At 38.3% G+C, this 19,504-nt stretch overlaps 5 protein-coding genes across 7 annotated transcripts; 1 reads left to right on the top strand and 4 right to left on the bottom strand.

Annotated features, from left to right (window-relative positions):
- Nucleotides 1-5: 5 nt before the first annotated feature.
- Nucleotides 6-4,041, bottom strand: LOC130694781 (1-acyl-sn-glycerol-3-phosphate acyltransferase gamma-like). Of its 2 annotated transcripts, XM_057517879.2 has the most exons (12): nucleotides 3,873-4,041; nucleotides 3,480-3,602; nucleotides 3,183-3,366; nucleotides 2,943-3,112; nucleotides 2,766-2,845; nucleotides 2,599-2,680; nucleotides 2,486-2,530; nucleotides 2,230-2,316; nucleotides 2,056-2,114; nucleotides 1,835-1,982; nucleotides 1,163-1,400; nucleotides 6-1,060 (listed from the first exon to the last, which is right to left on the bottom strand). In XM_057517879.2, exons 3-12 carry the CDS (start codon nucleotides 3,355-3,357, stop codon nucleotides 969-971), a joined length of 1,176 nt encoding a protein of 391 aa, XP_057373862.1. In that variant the 5' UTR covers nucleotides 3,358-3,366; nucleotides 3,480-3,602; nucleotides 3,873-4,041; the 3' UTR covers nucleotides 6-968. The 2 variants fall into 2 exon arrangements, with proteins under 2 accessions (XP_057373862.1, XP_057373863.1); XM_057517880.2 differs by lacking the exon at nucleotides 3,480-3,602.
- On the top strand, nucleotides 3,431-8,446 carry LOC130694752 (uncharacterized). Its single transcript, XM_057517832.1, has 9 exons — nucleotides 3,431-3,441; nucleotides 5,134-5,338; nucleotides 5,398-5,905; nucleotides 5,966-6,237; nucleotides 6,307-6,821; nucleotides 6,893-7,002; nucleotides 7,062-7,289; nucleotides 7,352-7,605; nucleotides 7,665-8,446. The coding sequence occupies exons 2-9, from the start codon at nucleotides 5,183-5,185 to the stop codon at nucleotides 8,343-8,345; spliced, it is 2,724 nt and encodes a 907-aa protein (XP_057373815.1). The 5' UTR covers nucleotides 3,431-3,441; nucleotides 5,134-5,182; the 3' UTR covers nucleotides 8,346-8,446.
- Nucleotides 8,447-8,461: 15 nt separating this feature from the next.
- LOC130694786 (corticotropin-releasing factor-binding protein-like) lies at nucleotides 8,462-11,659 on the bottom strand. The gene is made up of 7 exons (XM_057517887.2): nucleotides 11,422-11,659; nucleotides 10,239-10,314; nucleotides 9,975-10,147; nucleotides 9,659-9,869; nucleotides 9,373-9,590; nucleotides 9,202-9,310; nucleotides 8,462-9,131 (listed from the first exon to the last, which is right to left on the bottom strand). Exons 1-7 carry the CDS (start codon nucleotides 11,497-11,499, stop codon nucleotides 8,989-8,991), a joined length of 1,008 nt encoding a protein of 335 aa, XP_057373870.1. The 5' UTR covers nucleotides 11,500-11,659; the 3' UTR covers nucleotides 8,462-8,988.
- Nucleotides 11,660-15,415: 3,756 nt separating this feature from the next.
- Nucleotides 15,416-17,730, bottom strand: LOC130694793 (uncharacterized). The gene is made up of 4 exons (XM_057517898.2): nucleotides 17,356-17,730; nucleotides 17,090-17,209; nucleotides 16,152-16,347; nucleotides 15,416-15,921 (listed from the first exon to the last, which is right to left on the bottom strand). Exons 1-4 carry the CDS (start codon nucleotides 17,481-17,483, stop codon nucleotides 15,601-15,603), a joined length of 765 nt encoding a protein of 254 aa, XP_057373881.1. The 5' UTR covers nucleotides 17,484-17,730; the 3' UTR covers nucleotides 15,416-15,600.
- A 168-nt stretch (nucleotides 17,731-17,898) lies between these two features.
- On the bottom strand, nucleotides 17,899-19,441 carry LOC130694796 (chromobox protein homolog 1-like). Of its 2 annotated transcripts, none has more exons than XM_057517901.2 (5): nucleotides 19,368-19,441; nucleotides 18,973-19,168; nucleotides 18,651-18,900; nucleotides 18,483-18,580; nucleotides 17,899-18,321 (listed from the first exon to the last, which is right to left on the bottom strand). In XM_057517901.2, the coding sequence occupies exons 2-5, from the start codon at nucleotides 19,089-19,091 to the stop codon at nucleotides 18,168-18,170; spliced, it is 621 nt and encodes a 206-aa protein (XP_057373884.1). In that variant the 5' UTR covers nucleotides 19,092-19,168; nucleotides 19,368-19,441; the 3' UTR covers nucleotides 17,899-18,167. The 2 variants fall into 2 exon arrangements, with proteins under 2 accessions (XP_057373884.1, XP_057373886.1); XM_057517903.2 differs by having other exon boundaries at nucleotides 19,354-19,410.
- Between the last annotated feature and the right edge of the window lie 63 nt (nucleotides 19,442-19,504).

Genomic DNA, 19,504 nt, shown 5'->3' with positions numbered 1-19,504 from the left:
TATGGTAGAATAGCAATTCTTTATTTATTTGCTGCTATGAGAAAATTCTAATGTAGTACTTATTTGCTTTTATAAGAAAAATTCTAGTGTAGAAGCATAAAATTATGGTGAAAAATGTGTAAAGAAGAACCAGGTTTGAAATAGTCGAACAATAGCAAATTTGGTACACAAAAATTATCTAGACTGTTCCAAGTGTTATTGACTATGCAATGAAGGAGGACTTGAGATCAAGGCGATCTTTTCAATTGGGACCTAGATAGAACGAATGAATTTTCTTAAGATTAAGAAAATTGACTGGGAATACAACTAAATCGGGTGACGGCAAGACTATAAAAATATGATTTAATGGTACTGACTATTTAACGAATTTACAAAACAAGTATTTTGATGTACGGCTACGAGAGTAGTAACGCAATAATGTCAACACTTCTCGAATTATTACTAACTTAATGTCTCATTTGCACCGAAATATGAAAAGGATGTCTATCTTTGGTTTACTTGCGTTCCCCACTAAAAATTGGGTGATTTTGCACTGGGAATTTCTATCAATTAAAAAAAAATATAAGTCTAAAAGTTTAAGTTACTTTGACCATAGCTTTGACAGGAAGCTTTTCTTTTTTACAGCTATTTCTTAGAGTCTCACTCGCCTGTGATTTATCATCGTGTAAGCATTTACCCCTCCCCTTTTTCGTTATAAAAAGGACGAAATAAAAATGTACACTATATGATTCTTTGCAGGTAAGAACAATAAAAATAGCTATAAGCCGGAAATCTTCCCTTACTAATACATCGTTTTTTACCCTGACGATGGCATGAAACAAAATGGAGGTAGTCATGCCATATGGGCTGGCCATGTTTGCATCCGCATCACTAACAGGAGCACAACACAATGCAGCATCGAAAAGCATTCCTGGGACAATTCTAAATGCGTCGTCTATCGTCGAGAAGCTGTACGCGTAGTCTCCAGACTAAGACAATTTTTTTTCAGGCGAGGAGCGGCCGTAAGACGATCCTTTGCTGACTCGAGTAAGCGCTACCAATTTGTATAACGCATACCCCACTAGAAAGAGAAGTAATTAAAGAAATAATATTTAATTAAATGAAAAGGCAAAACACGCCGGATCACACGAAAGTTCGAACATGCAATAAACAATAAAAATACCTGCAAGAACAAGAGATACGGCAATCACGACGTTGACTATTCCGGAGCAGAAAAGAGCATAGAGGGCATACAGCACAGGAGGCAGAGTGATGTACGACGTAGCCAACATGATGAATACAGACCACAGTCGTCTTGGACGGTAATGACTTCGAATTGGTCCTTGAAAGTGATGATTTTTCCCGAAGGAATCAGCCGAAGGAAACGTCCCTTCTCTCTTGTACGCATCCAACATTCGATCCTATATTTTACAAAATAACAATACAGTACATATGAGTCCCTGGAAAACTCAAGGCAAGAATACAAAGTTTTATTGCGACTTTCTTGGGGAAAATAACCCATGCCTTCATAAATGTTTTTTTTTTCCAATTGGCGAATAGACGAAAGTACCTCTGATATCAGACATTACGATTTAAATTAAGTACAGCGGGCAGAAAATCATTTCCCGAATGATTCGCCAAAATATCGACATATGTCTAGAGCTGGTGATTTTCCTCTTGCTCAGCAGAAATCATCTTAAAATACTTGGCTGCATCCTTGCCATTTAACAAGACCAAAAAGGCCTACAGCTGTTCAATTTTATGCCTGGGTTCATAACTTTCAAGTTGTGATGCCAGTTATAAATGTTTTCGGCAACTATCAAAATGACGTACACGTGTTGGTGTTTAGCTTTACCTTGTGATGGTAGTTGTCATAGAGCCATTTGGAAGCCTCTTGTGGGTTTTCCGGGATTTCTTCTAACGGAATCCGTTCAAGTAACATTTCGCCTATTACCCGGCGTCCAAGTAACATATTTTTCAGAGTAGGTGTAGCGCCTTCTTTGCTTTAAAAACACACATTCTTAATAATGCAATTTGATACAATTCATAGCATCACTTGTAAGGTTCCAAACGTACCAATTGAACGCCAGCGTCGCGCAGTATATGGCAGGAAAACGTCCTCTCAAATGTTCCACCTGGAAGTAGGTCACGTTTCAAAACCATCAATTGGTTGTGTTGAAAGTAAAAAGAAACCGATTATACAGTAGTTCTACAAAACAGTTCTTGTTTGTCGTTAATTTTTTTTTTTACCGTCAGAAGAAAACCTTTCGTTCTTGGTAAAAGCAGGTGCTGTAAGGGTTGTAAACCTGACTTGTTTGCAAACTCGACGGATGCGGCCTGGTCAAAAGAACAGAACATTTTTTTGAAATCAGTAATATGTTTAACGGCAATAAACCAAATATCATGCATATTATAATAAATTTTTAATATTAAATTTTAAAACCTTTAGTCGGAATGCTATTAAGTAGTCTATTTTCTGTATAACTAAAATATTTGTTTTAATTACATGTTTGGCGGGCGTGAATCTGGTTCCTTCCGCGAAAAGTAGCAGCTGGATGTTACGAAACGCATTTTTAGTTACATAAGGATGATGTTCGACCGGAAGTTGAACCAACTTACCCAAACAGGATCGGCGTAGTCTCCCAGATTTTTTACTTGTTTTCCCATGATTACTTTATCTTTTTCCCAGTTTCGCTCTAAGCTTCATGTAGAATAGCAAAAACAAAAAAAGAGTTAACGAAAATGATTGAAATGTAAGGGCTAGTCTAAGAAATAGGAGAAATTACAAGACTGCTTCACCAAACTGCCATGCCCAACCAATGATAGGGATCCATTTAATAGATTTTTTAATGAAGACTTTTGAGCTCTTAGGATTCCAGGACAGATGTAAAAGTAGGGAAGATTAAGGGAAATTTGAAATGTTAGATGAAGGCACCTAATTGCACAGCATTAATGTAACTCACCGCTAACAACCTAGATTGTTCACAAACCATCCATCCCATGAGCCAATCAACCTCAAATGAATGATTCATAATTACAATTGCATGCTCTTTGCCCATTTTAGACCAAGTGTCATCATCTGTTAATACTGCGCATGTTGAAGATGACCACCATTCACCAATAAAAACAATTTCTGAAAAATTTCCCCATAAACGATCATTTTGCGTGAAATAGTGCGAAGAATCACAAAGTATTATACTTACGAGTCCACAGAACGTAAAGCAAATAGTAGTTGAGTTTTTGGTATAACCATGGACTCCCAGGTCGTACACACATCCATAGGAGAAGTTGAATCACATTAATTATCAAGCCAGAGACAAATAGGTTGATGAAGAGAATAAAAACTGGAAGAAACATTAATTTCTCAAGGACCAACATTTTTGTTCCCTGTAAACATACATAAAATAAAGTATGGGATTACATTTCTGATCACATTAGACATATTTTCAACTAGTATACATTGTAGAAATTCTAAGGAAGAAATTCATTCTCCTACTTACTTTTTATGTTATTTTTAACAATTAAATTTTTTTTCCAGTTGATTTACTGCTTTGATTTTTTTTTCTTCAATCACCGGGAATTTTTTTTCAAAAATGTCCACTATGCATCCTGTCCCAAGATAGCTAAACCCGCATAAGAGATATTAATTCAATTATTGTTTGAACAGCAAACTACATTTCGAACAGAGCACATTTCAGAGCAGGACAATGCTTGGCTGAAACTGTCAGCCAAATTTTGGAATCTGTCTTAACAACTAATTATGGACAAGAAAACAAACAATAGGCAAAAGAAAACAACTCCACAAAAGAAGGACTGATAAATAAGGTGTATGAAGAGGCAACTTCTAAACTTGCATTGCTAAATTAACCAAGCAAAATTTAGATTGTTTTTACCTGCTTACTTGAAATGTCTAAAATTCACTAGTTAGGCATAAACACTCTGTTTTTTTATTGCACTATACGTAATGTAGTTTATTGATTTTTTGGGTTTTTATAACTTACATTACAATACACGGGTTTATTTAAAAACCCAACTACCCAGACAGCAGACAAACACAACAGTATCTCCTATCCCTGCTGTGTCTGTGTCTTATGATATGTCTGTTTGGGAGTTTGAGGCGCTCAATCTGGTTAGTGCTAGACATTGCCTGTTAGACTACTTTAGTACAGCATTTCGATTATCAACTTGGCATTGGATTTGTTTTATTTTCATAGATAAAAGATAGTATGACTAGATATAATTATTAAGTTAAAAAAATAAAAAAATATATATATTTTGAACAACGTGCATCACTGGCTGTAAGGAAATAGTAACAAAATAAGCGCCAAAAAGTGTTTTCCATGGCTTAGAGGTTAAAATTAACGGATTTATCATGGTTTTAATACTTTAATTGTAACGTATATATTTGTGGGCAAGAGGAGTCGAAGTCCATTGAATGTCTATATTATTTGGGTGCGTCTTGTGGATTTAACTTTTAGAGCTGCAAAGAAAGATAAGAAAAACTTTTTTACACGGGCAGAACATGGCCTACGGCCATTTAATGGATGTCTACGTTGACTGCGTCTCGCCGGATCACAGTATAATATCTTGGAAGAAGCAAACTTTTTTCCCAATGTAGGATTTTCTTTTTTGGAGTTCTCCCTCACTTTTTCTTGTGATAAGAGTACAAAACATCTAATACATGTGCCAAAGCAAAAACGTAAACGTGTTTGCTTCTCTACTGATTTATATTATTTCTTACTTAAAACTGGGTATCATAATAATTAATAAAGCTCGCAATCGGAGTTGGAGATGTAGAGACTAGAGATGGATACTGTAGATAGTCCGGAAATGTTTAGAGTTCAAACGTATGATATTTATAATAATGACACGCGCAACTGTGTTTCATGTCTAATTACTAGTTTTTGCATATCCTAATTCCAATTTTCTACTACTAGTCCAATTTTTTTCAATTATACTATCCGTCCTTCATCCTATCATGGTGTACTATGGTCCTATTCTTATTCTACGCACCTAGCTGGCAACAAAAAATTACATTTTACAAAGTGGCAACACCGCAAAATTTTGTTCAAGTACAATTTCAGATGGAGATTCAGTTAACAAATTGACACTGAAAATAGAAATTGGCGGGATTTTCATATCTAGTGCCTGTAGTACATTGTCAGCAGTAAGATAGAAGTTATACCGAGGAAAGATTGCATTGATGGATAATAACGGATTAAGTTTGTATAACATTGGGACAAGTTTAGACTTGGACGCTCTAACTCAAGGTGGACCGCAGAATAACAACAACCACCATGATGAAGACGATACCGATGATGACGGGGAGGAAGAAGAAATTCAGCAACGAAATGCAGAGGTAGGTTGTCTCGTTGAGTACTACTAGAAATACTGAAAAATCCTTTATTTTATTTTTAGCTCCGTGATCTACTCACAAATGCATTTGATGATTTAATTGAAGAGGATGAAAGTGACTTGGAAACTACAAACCAACATTTCTCAAGGCTGCATTTAGAAAAAAGCCAGGAGTTCCAATCTGATTCTTCAAAACAAAGCAGATCTCAAGGTCAAGAATATCTAGGAGATTCTTTACATAGTCCAATACATCGTCAACAAAGTGAAGAAATGCCAGAACCTCTGCACCAGGATACCCCAGCGGGTAGTGAAAGCAACTTGTCTTTTAGCGCCTGGTCAAAGAATAGCCATAAGAAGAATTGTGTTAGATTCAGTCCACTTGAGGAAAGTAAAACAAATTCCTACAGACCTTCATGGAATCATAGCAATGAAGAAGAAATTGAAAAACACTACCTCTCATCTGGCCTAAATTCTAAAGCAGAACTGGAAATACTATACGCTGCTAGGGGAACTGAAATTAGCAAGCTCAATTCTGAGATCCATCATCTACATCATAAAGTGGCACTTTTAGGTATTTGTTGTATAGCCTGTTTCTAATGATGTATGTTCATTTGTTTTCGCTGTATTGCAGAAGGGGAAAAAACTGGCATGAAAATGACATTAGAAACAAGTGAAAGGATTGTGCAAGAAAGCCATCAAGATAATTTGCGTCTTAAAGAAGAAATAACTGCCTTAAATAAGCGAGTCAAAGATGTGATAGAAACAAATCAACACCTTATTTCTAAATTACAAGCAGCCGAAAATAATGCAATCAGTTTAGAGCGACAGCTTCTCGACCTTAATTTACTTCAGGCTAATCATCGCGATGCCAATAGACAAGATAATTTGCTAAGCGGAATTAAGGTAATTATGCCTAAACTTTTCTTTCTATTATTTTGGTTGCAAAAAATCTTTAATCTTGTTTACCATTAGGCGAGATATGATAACGATTTGCGATCCCTCAGAGATGAGCTCAATCGCCTTCGAACGGAGCTTGACCACAAGAATGAAAATATTTCGACTCTTGAGAGGAAGCTTCGTGACGTAACAGAGATGCATGAGCGCACTTTGACTGAAAGAGCGGCTAATCTGCAAGAATTCAATCGCGCCCTCGATCAACAGCGTATTTTACGCGAACAACGTGACACGCTTACGAGCGCAACTTTGCTAGATCAATTATCACGAGCTCAAGAGGAGATCGAACGATTAAAGAAGGAACGGATTTCCCAAAATTTATCCGACTCGATGAGTCAGATGCGATTAGGAACAAACAGAGATCACTCTGATGTCAAACAATCGGACCGAATTATCAGTAGCCTAGAACAACGTTTGCAAACCTCTGAAAAAAATGTTAAGCAATTAGAAGAGAAAATCCATCAGCTGCAAAGGGAGAAAGAGGCGCTCAACCACGAATTAAGCACGATCGCCAAGATACCTGTGCAATCTAAGTGAGTTAGCATTTTCTGAGCGCATTTTTTTTATACGTAACAAAAAGCATCTAATTGATCGCATCATTTAGTGACCAAGACAGCAAACTTAGTACGGAACTTAACAACGTAAAAGAGCTTTATCTGGCTGTGTGCCGTGAGAAAGATTCGTTGGAAGACCAGCTACAACAAATGAACTCTGGTAAATAATTTGCATATTAATACCCGTTGCTTAATTGTATCTTTTAAATCACCGCACAGGCCGTAAAGAGTTAGATGAAGAAAAGAAACATTTATTGCAAGAACTTGAGGAGGTTAACCGAAACATGGAAGAAAACCTCAACAGGCACAAGGCCATGATCGAGGCGAATTGGGATACCAAAATGCAGACTGTTGTTCAAGAACATGTAGCTCGTGCTAGACTTGAATGGCTAAAGGAGAAAACATCCGGCCAGGTGGACGATCTCGTTCATGTAGAGAAGAGCTTAGGTATGTATTGTAATTTAGAACATAGCCAATTGGCGATTTTCATTGTATCGCTTTGCATATAGGTGAACTTCAGTGTTTACGTGAAGCTATGGATGCCTTGCGCCATGAGCGAGACATTTTGCAGAACGAACTGATGAAGCGCCAACAGCAGCTTAAAATGGAACGACATTTCTTACGGGAAAAGTTTGAAGTCGAAAAAAAGAATTTAATTAAAACGTGGCAAGAAAAAGTGGCTGCTGCGTCTAGGGTCGCTGCAGATAAATCAGAAAACCAACAACCTGAAAAGAGTCTAATCACAGCTACAGCCGACGCTATGGTATAGGAATGTTGGACAGTCTGGGCAATGCAATTGCTAATCATTTATCCGTTTTATAGGCTAGATTAAGACAACAGTGTGAAGACGAGAAACTTTCTATTATCGCCAATTATGAAAAGCAAATTGAAGAACTGCAATCGAATTCATCAACACCTTTAACTTCACAAATGGCATCAAGTACTCGTTCGGCGCAATCGGCACTGGATTGGAAATTAGACTTGTCCAAAATAAAAATATGCCTCAGGAACAACCAACAGGTACCAACGGATTTACTGCCCAACTTGGACAGCGCCATCCAAAAGATGGAAACATCGCGGATTTATGATCAAAAAGTGATCCAAGAACAAGCTGAAAAGTACAAGCATCTCAAACGGCGCGTTCGTGACTACCAGAAATACGTCAATGACAAATTGGCCAAACACAAAGCCGAACGACAACGCAGTGAAGATTATTTCCGAACTGTCATATCGGATTTGTTGAACAGAGTCAATTCAGAGCTAGAATTGCTCGAACAAGACCGCGCCAACGTCAACCGGGCCGCAAATATCGCCCCTAATGTGCCTACGGTAAGGGCTACAGCCGCGTCCAAAACACCAACGGCATCTACGCCTCTTGCTTCCCAAACTGGTGGTTTACATTCCTTACCTGCATCAACGTTTGCGCAAGGCATAGACGACTTGCAGCAGCAAGTCAACCTATATGTTAGAGGCCTGACAAATTTCACTAGTACTAACAAATAATTCATCGATTTTCTAGTTGTTTTTTTTTTGTAGTCGTCTTCCTCCTATTAAACGTGGAGATCCCCGACGAGCAAATGTACAGTATTGAGAAAGAGAAGGCATGTCTATCCATAGTACAGAAGTAATACATTGATGATCTTGTAATAATAACCATGATTGTAAATAATCCCGCATACATAATTTTTTCTTTTTCGATAGTCTAGTGGTGACCTGATGTTCGGGAGAATTGACAACAAAAGGGAATATTTGGGTAAGGGGATTAATAAAGAGACGAGCGAATAGGAGGGAGATCATAAGTAACATTGGGGCATGTAATATATCGCCATGTCGTAGACGGCAGTATTTTAAAACAAAATTCTCTAATTTCCAAGTTCTTGAAGGAAGTTGTGCTGTCAGCGCCATACTTTGTATTTGTATAGGCGACGTTATGTTTGTCTGTTGGCTAAATAATATTTTTTGTTTTGTTACAGTGTCGGCAAACTGTCAAATGACTAACTAATGGACATGTGTTAAAGTGAAGTGAAACGAGTAAACTTTCAACGGATCAATATCGTTTCGTGAAAGGTCTTTAGATAAGAGAAACTAGAAACATAATTAATTTAGATTTGATATTTAATTTGTTCTTGTTGCCTCGATGTTTCTTTTATGCGGGGCACATGAAGTTAGCCAAAGAGAGATCCTCGTCTTCAGCAGGTCGTATAGCGACTTGCACCCAGTTGCGATGACGGCCGCTCGAAACCAACCGCACGGTGGTGATGCCACATCCGATCGTTTCTTCAGACGCTTCTGATTATGGTATAAAAATGGAAACAATCAATCCGTTCGAATGCCGAGAATGACATTAAATTAAAATTACTTGGCTCGCGGGCTGCACCGCAGATCGAATCCGATACCAACATGTTGGCAGTATCCAAACCAGAAGAGCCGCCAATTTGCAGGTAGTCAGACATATCTTTTTCCTCGCACTTGACAGGTAAAACAAATTAATTTAACAAATTGAGGTTTAAAATGGGGTATGTTTAATTACGTTATGAACGACTTCGCCGGCCGTAGAACGATGGGCGATCAAGTGATCACGACGGGATGATAAGAGACGACTCAATCGTCTCTGGTTAGTGAAACCGACATCGAGAGAAACAAGTGAAATGCTGGCAGGGAAGAGGGTAGTCACACTGCAGTTGAGGCGACGTCCGTGATTGCTCAAAGTGTAAACGTAAGACGTCCCCTCCACCAGAATATTGCAGGCTAACAACGAACAATAATAATCTTATTTTAATACGAATGGTTGTAGAGTAATGAATCAAGTTAATTACGTTGAGGATTCTTGACGTAGTTGACGCGGAGTGAAAAGCCTTGGCCTAAACGTGGCACTCTGTACTGGACCAAAGCGGCATTTTGCGACGAAAGGTATCGACGCATTACTTGATGACTACCACATTCAGATTGAACTCGTTGGTCGAGTGGCAATTGATGATCTTCAGGTGACGGGAAAAATTCGCCATTAAGTTCCCATCCATCAACCACCTACCAAGCGAAGTCATTAACTTTAAATTCTAATTGGAGTACATTCAACACTACATTGCAGATATGAAAAGCTATTTATCTATTTTGCAGGTAATACGATTATACCGAAATGAGGCCTCCGTCTTCGCAAGAGACATCGACGTGAAGTAATTCAATTTCAATTTGCCGTTCAGGATCGGTGATGAGATAGAGGCCGCAAGTTGTACCTGGTTCCACCTCGTCTTTGGGACTTGCTTTATAGTAAAAATGGCCATCCTTCGATGTCACCGTCATGCAATCTTTCAAAGTTTTCATCATCATTAGCTAAGAGCGCACAACATTTTTCAACAAAGCGATCGAAGAAAAAGGTAAACATAGAAAATTGCTTACCGTCAATAACGTTGTACGAGTCTCTTCGTTGACGAGGTTGAAGAATAGAGTCAATAGGAGAAGGTGCATTTTTACCCTTAGATGTTGAATAACAATTACCATTAGATAGTCTTCGCATGTTTACAAAATATCAAGGATCTTCTACGTCTATTCTTCTTTTTTCTATTTATGTCATTTTTTCTACACGGATGTGATGATATTATAATGGGAGGATACAAGTAAGACTTTCTTTTTATCTGCCACACAATTGACTTGTTTAGAAAATAAGAGTTGCTCATAAAAATAATGTGTTTAAAAATAGGATGAGGCATAGGCTTTTTAATGATTGTTTCTTTCTTATCTTCCTTCTCCAAGGCGAGTAAACAAACCATTTTTATTCTTAACGGGAAATGGGGATTTGTTATATTGATCGTGAGTCGTGAATAATTGAAATATGTATTACGGACGTTCTACTTCTCCATCTCCCTATAGGTTTCGATACTGGCCGAGCTGCTGAAGAGATAGCGATAATAAATGAAGACTCATATGATTATGATATAAATGTAGATCTCATATTGAGGTCAATCTCTTTCCCGTCTATGAACATTCGTATCAAAAATTAAATTTTACAGATAACTCGAAGAACTTGATGTCTTCAAAAAGAAATCGTGCGTTCAAATTTAACGGGAAAAAAACAAAAACATAGATAGATCCTTAAATGCAGCGAACATAGAAATCTATAAATCCTTTATATCTGACAAATCGAAAAAGAAGAATGGGACGAAATAGTCAATATATACGTCATATTGACATGTCCAAATCCTATTTGCTATGGAAGTTTATGACCAAATTCTTTGGTGTGTCCACGTCAAGAAGTGGACCACCATCTCTATATATTGGTTCGCGATTGGGAGTGAATACGTCGTAACAAGGGAAGAAAAACGTGACGTTAGACACACGTGAACGATATGTAGTAATCTGTAACATCAGAGAACCGCACACCAAAGCGTTAAATTGCCTCGAACGATGATTGTTCCAATTGTCTATGCGAAGATTGTAAGCGAGAAAAGCTTTAAGCCACTAGAAAGTGTTCAAGTGCTACTAAAAGATAAAGCTTTCTGGGGATAAATATGCATAATATCTTGGTGACAGGGATAATACGAATACAACACGGAAAAAACATGAGGAAAACTGTGAAATTTACCTGCTCGTGAGGTAGGAGTGAAGCAGCCAAACATGTCGAGCAACAGCCAATCACAGCTACTAAAAGCATCCAATTCATGATGACGAATAAATGAGGAATTGTCTTGATTGTCTTTTTAATGTAAACGCTACTTCTCAACGTATATCGTCGATTTCTTTACGAACGTCAATTAAATTGGAAAATTGTTTCGGGTGAAAATTGAGCCTATTGGTATCAGATCTCTATAGAGGACGATGTGGCCTGGACGACTGCGAGGATTCCACTTGCAATGGGATCTTTTATAGTCGAATCCCTATGGGAGGACAAACGGAGGCGGCCTTAAATGCACACCTCCCTCCTCTTTTCGTTTTCCATCACAACTCGATCCGCTTGCCTCGTACATCTTTCTTTCCTTTCTGTCCCCCTTTCTTGCTTTAGAGTAAACAATCCGAACAGGCTCTATATACCAGTTATAGATAAATAATAAAAACTCTTTCGTTTTTGGTCATCCTATTTTTTATGTCGATCGACGCTGTTGGATGTACATCACATTCTTTTTAGCCCCCGTCGTGCTATACACCTAATATTAATTGCATCATCTCCGCGTGTCGGTCGTTTTTCAGCTGCAATTAGCTTGTCCCTACGGGTGGTGAAAACATCCCCAGCAAAATGTAACCCTAATTTTTAAATAATTCAATTAAGCAGAAGACAACGCACGTCGTATTCCTCCATGTAAAACAAAAATGACTATGTGTTACAGCAAACTGTTACAAGATTCTTGATGTGGCATATGCTGAGCGTAATGCCAACATGAATCGAGCAACATATGCAAGTAGCAGGGCCGCAACATAAAATCATTTCTTATATTCTTTTTTTTTATTTATTTGAGAAATTCAATATGTAAGACGCCTGCTGTCGTGCACAGCCAATTTTTCTTCTAGCTCATTTACGCAACATATCCTTTTACAGATGCACTAACGCCATTTTGCGTATCTCCTCCCTTTTTTTGTTCATCATTGGGGATCATCATGCACACTTGAATGTAATTAAACATCGTGTACTAATACGGACCTGTCAAGGTAATAGGAATCTTGAACTTGATAAAAGATAACTTTAAAACGAAACCGATTCTTTTCTTAACGCTTCACGCACACTGTAAAAAAAAAAACCGATGACGGGAAACGAAATAGCAGCATTTTCTTTTAATTGTGAAGGGATAGATATCGATGCGGAACGTTGACATGATCTTTCCATCACTTTACGGTTAGTGCACTGCGCAAAGAACGGCCCCAGTTCACTATTCGTATGGACCCTTTGATACCTTACAAGAGCGCCACAGCAATCGCCTCCGGATGAGATCAATCGCCCTTGCACTTAAAAAAAAAAGAATATAAAAGAAAAGGGATTTCTTATTCTGACTAAAGCGTCCATATGTTGTGACTAACATCACGTTTAGACGATTGCTTCTTTTATTTCGGTCGCTAGTGGTGTCCACTCGTTTTCCGATGTAGAACCCTACACGCCAATAACCGCGTCGTAGCTTCTAAGGGTTATACGAATCTATCGCTCTATTTGATCTCTTTGGTGTCACATTCTATTGTCATAGTAGGTAATTTTTTATGTTTATTGATATGTTGCTATCAAATAATATTGATGTTTTATGACGGACGTGATTCCGTGCATCATTCACCTTTATCGACGTAACGAGTTACACACCGTGTGTTATCATCAAATGCATTTGCTATTCAGGCAAAGCATAGTAAACAATGATTTTCCTTTGAATTCAAAATCTTCTTTTTTCTCTTCGTTTAATGAAGTGCTGTAAGAATAGAAGGAATTAGTGGTTCCTTCAAAGAGCTATTTGTTGATTCAGCCAAAGGGGGGAGGACGTGGGTTCAACCAGCCGAGCAGAACCACACAATAACACACACAAAAAATACGGGTTTATTAAAAATATGTACATTCGTCGATGTACTGTCTCACCTTTACCAAACAATAAACATGTCCTAAGATTCCGAGTTTATATATATATACACGCTTCCAATACAAACTACGTACATTGCGAATTGCTTGTCATGGATTTAACAACAAAGAAACCCACACAGTACCAACTGAAATGCATACACTGTAAAACTGTAACGAAAAAACACATAAAAGACGGTCCAAAGTGAATATTTCAAAAGAAAACCCTAATGCCTTTTAAGGAAATTTGAATTTTTATTGAGAGCCGATAAAGGCATAGAGTTTTATACAATCTATGTTCTCGTCTTTTACATTTTCTTTTCCCCTAAAATAGTCGTCAATCAAAAATAAGTTGTTTTGTTGTATGGATGACCTACGGTAAGTTAATATGAGCATCATGGTGATTGCGTAGATCGTCAATCTAAAGCCAAACAGGCTCGTCCAGGTTAATTGCGCTAATGACGAACGGCAAGCGAGAAAACAATAATAAATCCTGCGATAGTTTGGCATCGGATGACAAGCCCATTGACCCCCTCAGGGTGTAAAAAATAATCAATTTGCAACAGTGTTCCATATCCATCGCTCTCCACCGGATGTCAATGTCCGCTCAATCAGAGGAGCGTTCGTCTCCGTCGAACGAATGTCAACCATCATAGGATCTAAACGTAAAGCAGCGTTTCAGCCTTCAGCGCTTATGCAAAGGGCGGATTCGAAAACAAATAAACACGCGAGAGGTGAAAATAGGAAAACATTGCCGCTTCCTAAAGAAAACAATTTTCAGTCAACGGGAAAGCGTCGCACCAATAGCGACTTCCTAAAAACAATAGGGGATGAAGAAGAGGCTTACGAGAAGCTTTTAAATTGCCTATATCTGTTTCCGGGCCTATGCGCTGCTATTCCGTAGGCATCGAAATTCAATGATTTTAGTTGTACGTCATCGCTCTCTGATGCATTTTCAAACTTTGTTCGTATGTAACTTTACCAGACGCATCCATCTTGATATTTTAAATCTTTCAGACACTTTTACATTAGACATGGCACATTTTCTTTTAGAGCTATCCTAACTAGATTCATTAGATCACGTTCCATTTCAAAGCTGTACACATTTTGCTGACTGATATTGCCAATACAATTTTTACGATCTCTGCAACAAAGTTTACTTTCGTTTTTGGGGGGCCCGTTACACACATGGATGCCTTTCTGTGTGTCCGCATCTCTCCTCGATATTCCCGTATAGTGAAATAAGGAAGCCAACGCGAGCGGGTCTTCAGCCCACGCTTTTCCTACCGCCCACTCATCTCATGACGTCAGTCGATGGGAGTTTGCCCAGGCGCACGGACACAGTCTAGTGCTTCAATATCAAATGTGTGTATAGCGTTCATCGGACGGGATACTGTGCCCATTTCCGAAACCAACTCTATTTTTTTTATCTACCCTCCCCATGATTCTCTGCATGCAAAGTGACATTACGATTGCAGCGAACCTTGCGAACTAAATGTCATATTTGATGCCATTTGGAAAGGCCTCTAAAATCAGATGAATTAGCGATTTCCGGTATATGCAAAACACGAAGTTGAACGAATCATTGAATATGAATTTGTGTAAATGCATCGCTGCAAAATCATGCCGACAGCAGAGTGGTTGTAGCGAACGAAGATGTGAAATTGCGTCAACGTCATTGCGTCAGTTTTACTTTAGAGCGTTTGTCGTGAAAATGTTTTGCGTCACGATCCTATCGCAGTTAATATAAATAAGATATTCTGTTAGGGCTTATCTGAGCTTATATCAAATCTCTTTTACTTTTGACTTGGCTGGTAATTAGGTAAAATGCAGTCAGTCACGCGTTTTAAATAATTTAGCTAATACATTAGTACTTTTTAAAAATTAAGCAAGCAACTTCTCGCTTCCATGCCAATTTCTCCTTTCTATAAATACATTCGCCAAGTTCAGGTCAACTCAGAGATTGCTTAGATATGTATTTCTTTTTTACGTAACTAAACAAGCAACAAAATCTTTTTTCTAGATATGCGTTTAGACACATGAAACATACGCTTTTATACAGCAGTGAAACAAGGATACATGTACAATACACTAGGAGGTGCAACTATCCCTCTGTCGATTAACTTTGATTGCCGTGGAATATATCATTTCGACATAGTTTAAACACGATTTTGAAACAACAGTTCAAATTCAAACAGAATCATATGAAAAGAAAAAACCTATTATTTATATAGCCATTTATAGATGAAACATGACGACAGCTTCCTCCGTGTCAGCGTTTTGGCAAGCCTGCGATACTTCGTTTTCATACACGACCATGGAAATACTTGGGATATCGAATGTTGGCTGATCATCGTCAACGGAGAATGCTCGATTATCGTAGCTAACCGTACGAACTACGACACCAGGGCTGACTAAAGGCTCTGGCATGGGCTGCGGAAGCGATACAGGTGATTCTTGGCTGACTGGTTGTGTTGGGTACCTGTTGGTTTCGTGCACAGTTGCCGTCTGTTCACGATGCATTTCCCGTTGCATGCGCCTTCTTTCCCTTCCTCTCGACTGAATGCAATAAAATCAGAATTTATTGGCTGTCGTTTCTATCCACCCAATCCGATGAAATATTATTTCAACCAGTGGCTACAACGATCTGACAAATTGCGTTGCAAATCCACTGTCTAGCCATGTACTGATTGATGGGCAAATTATAGACTTGTGCGGTATTAAATTAATGTAGACAGCGTGACCCGTCGAAAGCTTATTTAACATACAAAAAAAAAGAAGAAGCTTACAGCAGCCAAACGAGGACGACTAGATGAATCTTGAAAGGATTCCTCATATGACGGAGGCTTATCGTGATCTTGGCTGTAAGGTGGCGGACGATTGCGCAATCGATCTTCCACCAATCTATCGAAGCTATCCGAACTATAGCGCCTCGAAGTTGGGGATGTTCCAGAATTATTGTTGTCAGGTAAGCGTCTTTTTAGTCTGCCGATTAAATGACAATGCAATTTTTTTCATTAAAGGGCGGGAATTATACGCGGAGGTTGCAATAACGTACTATTTTCATTTAGTAATTACGCCCACAATTCATTTACGTTTGCTTTTTATAGTTGCCACGGCAAAGATAATCTCCATTGTACTTATAGCCTCTAGTCCTAATTCTTTTGATTTGTTGCACCGCATTAACGTTAGTTACAATGGATTTCAGCTCTGTAATGTTATATGAATGGTAATGCCAATTCTGAGGGTGGATGTTGTAGAGTTACGTAAATATTTTGGCAGGGTAAGTGCACTTTATCCAACAAATCCACGTGGCCTTTCGATTTCTAGCGGAATCCCCTAATTTATTTTTCAGTATGAAGCCTCGTGTTAAATGTTTAAAGTTTGTTACGTGGAGTTGTACGGGATATCCAAAACAGATATAAGGACCATGGTAACCAAACTCGACTTCTCTTTTTCACCCCCGGCATATAAGGAAATGACTTAGTGCTGATTCACTTGTTTACACGTGATCCTCCCTACATCAAATATTGCATTTAGAAAGCGCTCTCCATATTGATAAAAGCTTTGTAAAGAACGCCGTTTGCAGTTTTCTACAATTTTCTGTTTAGGTCTCCATATGCATTTAGTTTTGAATTTAATCCTAATGTAAGACTTCAAAATTTTCAACAGCCTTAGTTATTCTGAATAATACGTGCATTAGCAATGCATATCATAATTCACTTACGAGTTCCAGATAAGCCCCAGAAGAATGGCTAAAGCTACGATAATAGCAGCCCCAACGGCCACTTGTGCAGCCAGTTTGTAGCTATCGTTGAAGTTCGTATTTCCTCCATTATCAGAAGGGCTGCATGGTAATAAAAAAATGTTGATAAAAAAAATATCGCCATACCTTGTTGGATTATATAAATGCGCTATCAAAGTTGAAGTAAGTGTGTCGCACAAAGCAATGAAGGGGAAAAAAGTTGCAATAAAGCAACAATAGAAATTCACCTTTTGGTCGTCGGTTGTTCATTAGTTCCATTTGTGCTAATACGATCCAGCCAGTGATCGAATTTTGAGTCCACGGAGTGGTTGCCCAGCGCCAAATAAGGCGCGTACATAATTTTCTCGAAATCCATTGTTAGGTGTGAAACTTTAATGTTTTCACTGATGATATAACACGTTATAAATTGACGATCTTGCAACTAATAATATAGTTCAATGAGATGTTGGGGCATCCAGATCTTTCGCATTGACAAAGAATTCTATCACCACTACCAAACTGTAAGTCTTTCTTATGGAGCGTTCCAGTGGTGTTTCCACGCTTAAGCAACAGTACCGCAGAACATCACAAAGGACGACAAACGTAAGCGTACCTCTGTAAAAGCTATTGAGGTACAAACACCATGAAATCTGCAAGGCACTAGTTTTTCCTTTTCTACCCCCAATCTGAAATTTATAACTCAACAGAGGATATCTTTATCAAGCAACAAAGATTAGATCCTGCTGCTAATGTTGGATAGATAACCGAGCAAAATAACGACTTTGGTGACGTATGAAAAACTTGACGTGTTGTATTTCTGGTAACTCCGAGTTTACATGTGGAAAGAAAATTGAAGATGGGAATATAACTCGGTGTGTTTATGGAAACTTAAAAACATATTCGAGCGCGTAGGGAACCCGAAGACCATATGCAAATCAATGAGTAAATGATGAAAAACGGGGGGAAAGGACGTGGGGATCCGAAATAGGACAAGCATTGCGTGTTTCAGCAGATAAAACAACGGCTTTCTCAGTTCTAGTCCAAATGATGCTTCGATGATCTAGTCCGTTCCGTCTTTCTCCTTGCTCTCCCCGTCGTCTTCATTGGTATTGCTATGCCATGTCAGACGCTCTTCATAGAATTGGATCACGATCTGTGGGCACTTGCTGTTAGCTTGACGCGCGGGGACTAAATCAGCTTCGTCGCTGGATTTCCTAGAAATTGAAGATGTTGAAAAAGTTTGCTAGGTTAATCAAAGAAAAATGTTTAAATTATATTAAAAAAGCCAAGTTGAGTGAACTACCCAACACTATGTATATAAAAGACAAATAATCAATAGTTTTAGGAGAATCAAATATGATTAAACTGTACTAACCATTTCATGAGGAACATAAGTTCGCCACTAGAATCCGTTGCTCCTATAATTTTTTCAGGCTCAAGTCCTCGGTCAAATCCTCTAGGACGATTTTCCTCCTAAAGAACACCCGGAGAACGGGAAAAATGTAAATCATATTTCAGGGTTGTCATCAGAATAATCAGATACCTCTGCAGCTTTTTTCTTTGCAGGTCTTTTGTCGTCAGTTGATTTTCTGTCGCGATCTTCAGTAGGTAGTGAACGTTTCTTTTCTTTTTTGTCGACTTCTTTTTTCTTTTCTTTTTCCTTCTCTTTTCTTTTTTCCTCAAATTCCGATATCAAAGCAGGGCAATCTAGATTTTCCTCTGGTTCCCAGGTGTTGTCATCCTCGTCATATCCTTTCCATTTCAAAAGGTATTCTACCCGACCATTTCTTACTCTGCATTCATTAAATAACAGAAAATCAGAATTAAACAGAAAGTTCAGCATATCTATGATAATTTTAACATACCTTCTATCCATGACTTTCTCAACAGAGTACTCTTCCTCAGCAGGACTTTCAGTTGATGGAGTTGCAGGAGTAGGCTCATCCAATACTTCCTTCTCTTTGCCTTTTGTGCTTCGACCCATGGTGGTAAATGAGTAGATTATATGTGTAACAACAACTGCACTTGTTTCTTGCGAATGCCAATTATGTATAAAAGCTCCTTGAATAGAAAAGAAAAAAATAAACAAAGAAAAGAAATAAAATTAGCACTGCTTAGTGATGCCATTTTTCTGGGCTGGGATGAATACAATTGTCTAATACCAATAGAAATAAAAATGTTGTCAACTATAAAGCGTTATGTAATCCGACGAAACACATTGAAGGAAAATTGTAACTGGATTTTACCTTCTCAAACTAACCTGATAAAATACGTGCAAAGTGTGTTCCAAAAACACGCCGAAAAGAAACGAAAAAAGTGCGTCAGCAGATGTAACTTCACCCTACGACCAAGAGTGGCTTGGCGCCAAATTTGCAATGTCAGTATTAAAAATATTAT

The sequence above is a fragment of the Daphnia carinata genome, chromosome 4, assembly GCF_022539665.2.
Source record: "Daphnia carinata strain CSIRO-1 chromosome 4, CSIRO_AGI_Dcar_HiC_V3, whole genome shotgun sequence".
NCBI lineage: Eukaryota > Metazoa > Arthropoda > Branchiopoda > Diplostraca > Daphniidae > Daphnia > Daphnia carinata.
The sequence above is the reverse complement of the archived record's forward strand: the minus strand, read 5'-3'. Positions and strand labels throughout refer to the sequence as shown.